Source organism: Triticum dicoccoides, chromosome 2A (genome assembly GCF_002162155.2).
Source record: "Triticum dicoccoides isolate Atlit2015 ecotype Zavitan chromosome 2A, WEW_v2.0, whole genome shotgun sequence".
Taxonomy (NCBI): Eukaryota; Viridiplantae; Streptophyta; class Magnoliopsida; order Poales; family Poaceae; genus Triticum; species Triticum dicoccoides.
Window position 1 is genome coordinate 760550178 of NC_041382.1, and position 6198 is coordinate 760556375.

The 6198-nt window shown below is 47.2% G+C and overlaps 1 protein-coding gene across 1 annotated transcript; it reads left to right on the forward strand.

Annotated features, from left to right (window-relative positions):
* The first annotated feature begins 1465 nt into the window (after nucleotides 1–1465).
* Nucleotides 1466–4908, forward strand: LOC119352355 (probable alpha-glucosidase Os06g0675700). The gene is made up of 4 exons (XM_037619023.1): nucleotides 1466–1668; nucleotides 2261–2545; nucleotides 2643–3028; nucleotides 3107–4908. Exons 1-4 carry the CDS (start codon nucleotides 1475–1477, stop codon nucleotides 4840–4842), a joined length of 2601 nt encoding a protein of 866 aa, XP_037474920.1. The 5' UTR covers nucleotides 1466–1474; the 3' UTR covers nucleotides 4843–4908.
* The last annotated feature ends 1290 nt before the right edge of the window (nucleotides 4909–6198 follow it).

Sequence of the window (6198 nt, forward strand, 5' to 3'; positions counted from 1 at the left end):
TAATGAGTAAACAATTAGTATTAATAAAAAAATATCTACTATATCACTAAGCTCCATAGGGAGAGAAGGCATCTCTCAACTAAGGACATTGGTTTTGGATTGGACTCTTAATTTTGACTTGGTCAACAATTTTTCAAGGAACTCTCTCATTCAAGTGAGGTGTTCAATTTTAAATTTTGTTCACGATTTTGACTGGTCAATGATTTCTCAAATCAATCGGCAGCAGCCAACTTATAAAATATATCAGTCTCGCGCATGCTCTCATAACCTGACAAAAAGAACACCAACATGTAGTACTATAGAACCAATATGATTTTGGATTGAGTTTATAATTTTTGAGTTTGTCAATCTCATGTAACTCTCGCATTCAAGTGAGCTGTTTAATTTTGAATTTGATTCATGATTTTGACTGGTCAATGATTTCTCAAATCCCCGCAACAACCAGCTTATAAAAATACACGAGTCTCGCACCCTCTCACCACTTGACAAAACATAACTGCAAACATGCGACACTGTAACACCAATACAATACATGTGGTCACGGCTGCAAGAAACTTACCTACATATGTGCGGGTTAGTTTGCAAATAACATATTATTATACCCCAGAAAGAACCATCAAAATACCGCATTATAAAAAAAAGGAAACACACTTCATCATCTCCCCTCACAGTCACGCTAAACCTTTTTTATGAGATCCCAACAACACCAACCGCGCAGCATAGCACGCCCAATTCTTGTAGTATATTATATAGCTAAACTCATAGATGCAAATGCTTAACTGATTTTTTTGCATCTGTAACCGTAGAAAATAAATAGCAATTGGGAGAATACGATACTTTGCCTTCCCAAAATAATTGCAATTCTACTTTTGTCCCAAATCAAACTTCTCTAAGTGACCAAGCTTATAAAATTGGCTTGGTTCATAAAGGATCTTATGTGTGTTTTTTTTGCAATTTTGGTGTATATTTTTATGAACTTGGTCAAACTTATTATTTTTTCTAAGAAGAAGTCTTACCTAGTACAAAGCTAGAATCACAATTAATTCAAAATAGAGGGAGTGCAATGAGACTGTAATTTACATACTACCTTTGTTTCTAAATATAAGTCTTTTATAGATTCCAATATAGACTACATACAGAGAAAAATGAATGAATCTATACTCTAAATGCGTCTATATACATCCGTATGTAGTTCGTATTAAAATATCTAAAAGGTTTTATATTTAAAAACAAAGGGAGTATGTTGGCATTAATTACATTCCTTCTTTACCATTGTTCTTTAGTGCTCTTTAATTGACTTCCTCATTTGGATGAAGGGATAAGTCTTAACTTTGAAGTACCTCCTTTTATAGTCATATAATCTTAGGCGCACATTTAAAACTCTCTGAACAATGAAGATGATTACAAGCCTATATAAAGTTCTGTGTCCAATAGCTGATGGCACACACTTGTGTTGCACCCATCATATCGTCTGATGATGATCGTCTCATCATTTGCTGATCTTCTTGCACTCCTCACCATCCTCATATGCCTCCTCCACCGTTGTGGCGCCAACTATGAAGTCGAGTCGGTCGACGGGTCAGGGAATTTGCTGTCGGCTAAGCTGACACTTGTAGGCGGGACGACACAGTTCGGGCCTGATGTCAAGCAGCTCAACCTGACTGCAAGGTAAGTGTGTTTGATCTTCATCCTGATTCGGGAGTCGAAACTGCTGTGCGGACGACGCACAGCCTGCACGACAAGGAAACGATGGCTAATCCATCCGTTGGCCCCACTTTAGTCATATGCATGGACGGCTTGATTTAGTTGTCGTGCACAAATCGTCTCCAAAACATCGTCTGCATAGCAGTGCTCTTCGGGAGTTTAATTCATGTTTTTCTCTCTCTCTACTACTTAAAAAGAATATAGCATTCCATGTTTCATTTTTCCCCCACCATCCCTTCATCCAATCTTCCTGGTATGAAATCAATCGCTTTCATTTACTTATCTTCTGAATCAATTTCACTTTAATGTATTTACCAACATTCTCACCAAAATATAAGATAAGTGACATGATTTGATAAACATTTATTTGCACAATGGTATTAATATGGGCAAATAAATTAATCACAAGCTTACGTACTAGTGAAATATTAATACCCTATTGAAACGCACGAGCATTGTCCTATCGTTTAAAAGAGGTACAATCACTGACTTGTACATCACCTAATGCACACAACTCATATGCCCACTGTTTTAATTTTGATATGACCGGCGGCAGCCTAGAGACGGACAACCAGCTCCACGTGCGCATCACCGACGCCGACCATCAGCGGTGGGAGGTCCCCCAGGACGTCATCCCACGCCCAGAGCCGGCGCTGGAGGACGTCTTGCTACATTCCTCGGGCATGAGCAATGCTTCCTTGCCCGGCAGCAGCACCATGTCCAGCGAGTCTTCAGACCTGACCTTCACCATCCACACCGCCCCGTTCCGCTTCACCGTCTCCCGCCGCTCCACCGGCGACGTCCTCTTCGACATCTCCGCCACACTCGTCTTCAAGAACCGGTATGATACTACACTGTCTTCGACACCTACGACACTCGGCGTAGCTAGTTGATACGTAAGTAGCCAAAGTGGTGATGGGGATGGAACTATAATGCAGGTACTTGGAGGTGACGTCGGCGCTGCCAGCCAAGGGGGCATCTTTGTACGAGCTGGGCGAGCAGACAAAACGGACATTCCGGCTCCAACAGAACGACACGTTCACGATCTGGAACGAGGACCTGGAGAGGTCGGACCTACTGGACATCAACCTCTACAGCTCGCACCCATTCTACATGGACGTGCGCCCCGGCGGCGCTGCCCACGGCGTGCTGCTCCTCAACACCAACGGGATGGACATAAAGTACGGCGGGTCCTACATCACCTACAAGGTGATCGGCGGCGTGCTCGACTTCTACTTCTTCGCCGGGCCCTCCCCGCTCGCCGTCGTCGACCAGTACACCCAGCTCATCGGCCGCCCTGCCCCCATGCCGTACTGGTCATTCGGTACGTGCGGTCAATCGTTTTGGCAGGCATATATCAATCTGCTCTGCTCACCGGATCCACTTTTCTCTTGTAATGCAGGGTTCCACCAATGCAGGTATGGCTACAAGAATGTGGCTGACCTGGAGGGCGTGGTCGCGGGCTATGCCAAGGCCAAGATTCCATTAGAGTCGATTTGGTCGGACATCGACTACATGGACGGCTACCAGGACTTCACACTGGATCCGGTGAACTACCCGGCGAAACTGCTCCGGCCGTTTGTCGACCGGCTCCACAATAGCAGCCAGAAATACGTGGTCATCATTGATCCGGCGATCAAAAAAGAAGCAGCACCTCCTCAAAATGAGGCCGTGGGTTTGTTCCTCCAGCGAAACGGCACCAACTATGTCGGCCGGGTGTGGCCAGGCGAGGTCTACTACCCGGACTTCATGAACCCACGCACTGCTGAGTACTGGGCGCGGAAGATCTCTGAGTTCCGTCGAACCATCCCCGCTGACGGGCTGTGGTGCGACATGAACGAGCCCTCCAACTTCAAGGCCTGGGAGCCGCTCAACGAGTACGACGACTCGCCCTACCGCATCAACAACACCGGCATTCACCGCAACCTTAATAACAAGACCGTGCCGGTCTCCGCGGTGCACTTCAATGGTGTGTCGGAGTACGATGCGCACAACCTCTACGGCCTCCTCGAGTCGCGGGCCACGCATGATGCTCTTCTCAAGGACACGGCACGCCGCCCCTTCGTGCTCAGTCGCGCCACGTTCGTCGGCTCGGGGCGCTACACCGCGCACTGGACCGGCGACAATGCCGCACGGTGGGACGAACTCGCGCACTCCATCAACACCATCCTCAACTCTGGCCTTTTCGGCATCCCCATGATGGGCGCCGATATCTGTGGGTTCAACGGCAACACGACTCAGGAGCTCTGCAGCCGCTGGATTCAGCTTGGTGCATTCTACCCGTTCGCGAGGGCTCACGCAGAGAAGACAACCGTCCGGCGAGAGCTCTATGTGTGGGAGCCAACGGCACAATCAGCGAGGAAGGCGTTGGGGATGCGGTACCGGATGCTCCCCTACATCTACACGCTCATGTTTGAGGCGCACACAACGGGGGCACCCATAGCGCGCCCGCTCTTCTTCTCCTACCCTCAGGATGCCGACACCTACGGCGTGGACAGGCAGTTCCTGCTAGGCCGTGGCGTGCTTGTCTCACCGGTGTTGGAGGCGGGCGCCACCACCGTGGACGCCTATTTCCCGGCCGGCCGGTGGTTTAGTCTTCACGACCACTCCCCCGCCATCACCTTGCAGACCGGCAAGCGCGTGACGCTCCCGGCGCCAACGGACTCGGCAAACGTGCACCTTGCCGGCGGCAACATACTACCACTGCAGCAGCCGGGCCTCACCACGTCCGCCACACGCCAAAGCGAGTTCCACCTCCTTGTGGCGCTCGCGGAGAACGGCACCGCCAGGGGTGAGCTGTTCTTGGATGACGGGGAGTCGCCAGAGATGGGCGGGATGGGAGGCAACTGGACCCTGGTGAGATTTAGCTGCAACACGGAGGATAGCAAGGGCATCATCACGACCACGGTGAGTTCCCATGTGGTGCAGAACTCGTACGCACCGAGCCAGACTCTGGTCATCGGCAAGGTGATCTTCATGGGGCTCCCGTCGCCACCAAAGGGGTTCACCGTCTATGTAAACGGCGTTGAGCTCAAGGCAGCCGGCACCAAGTCCCGGACGAATGGAGTGTTCAGTGTCAGTGGGCTGTCGCTGGTCATCGGACAGCAGTTCGAGATCAAGGTCGTCATGTCCCATTAACATCGAGACCATCTGTGGACATTTCTTTATCTGAATAATAAAAACTGAATGTTGGCAGTATCGTTTCCAGTTCTGACTTCTAACATGCATTGTTCTTAATCGGGGAGCTTCTACTCATTTGAGAGAAGCAAATAATGTTTTTTGATCTGAAATTGGTCCTTAAGAATCTTTCTGTTGGAGAGGGAACTGTACGGTCTTTCACTCACTAGGACATTTTTAAAATATAAGTCTTTTTAGAGATTTTCATGCAAACTTCATACATAGCAAATGAGTAAACCTACGTTCTAAACTATGTCTATATATCTCTATGTGTAGTTTTCATTGAGATCTCTAAAAAGACTTATATTTAGGAACGGAGAGAATACTCTCTTCATCCGAAATTACTTGCTGCAGAAATTAATAAAAATAGATGTATCTGGAACTAAAAAACGTCTACATACATCCATTTCTTCGACAAATATTTCCGAACGGAGGGAGTATAAAGGCACGTACACCATACAATAGATCGGATTGGAACCAAAAGCTCGATCTCTGTTTCACAGTTGACGAAATATAGGTCAATGCCTTGAGTTGTTTTGTTCCACAAAAATCAACGTCGTGTCAAGTTGATTTGCTTCCTCCAAAATTAAGTTCTTGCTTATTGGTTGTCGTTGTGGTCTGGATATGTAATTACAGGCCAAGTTACAACAGAGTTGCAGCTCCAAGGGTCGAGAAGACTGCAACAGGTGGCAGATGAGTTTTGCCATCGTAGTAATGGATGGGAACCTTTTGTAAGGACTAAGGAGGATTACTTGCTAGTAAATGGAGAAGGGGAAAAGGAGGTTTATGCTATGGAAGACGGACCGGCTTTGTTTTCATTGGCAAAATAGGCTATGGTTATGCCTGTAGATGCTACTTCCTCCGTAAACTAATATAAAAGTATTTAGATAACTAAAGTAGTGATCTAAACGTTCTTATATTAGTTTACGGAGGGAGTAGGATTTATCTTTTGCGTTGTATGCTTCAAAAGTCTGAAGTTGTTGTTTCAAATCATTATCAGCGGGAAACCACCCTCACATCCGAAGAGAGTGGTCTTTCAGCAGCTAGGTGTCTGTACACCCTGGTATCTGGACCGTTCATGTAGAACCCAACTCGTCGAGATCTATACTAGGTCTAGTACCACCAGTTTCATTAGCAGGCTAGTAGAACGTAAGCGCGTGAGACTGTCAATGCTGGGAGAGATGCAGCCACATGAGCATAGAAATAAGAGATATTCTTTATTCACTGTACACTGTAGCAGATAGGCCTATGAAGCTGTAAGTCCGTTCTTGGATGAAGTCACAGCCGCTAGGACCTACAATGTTGTGAGTGGGCTGC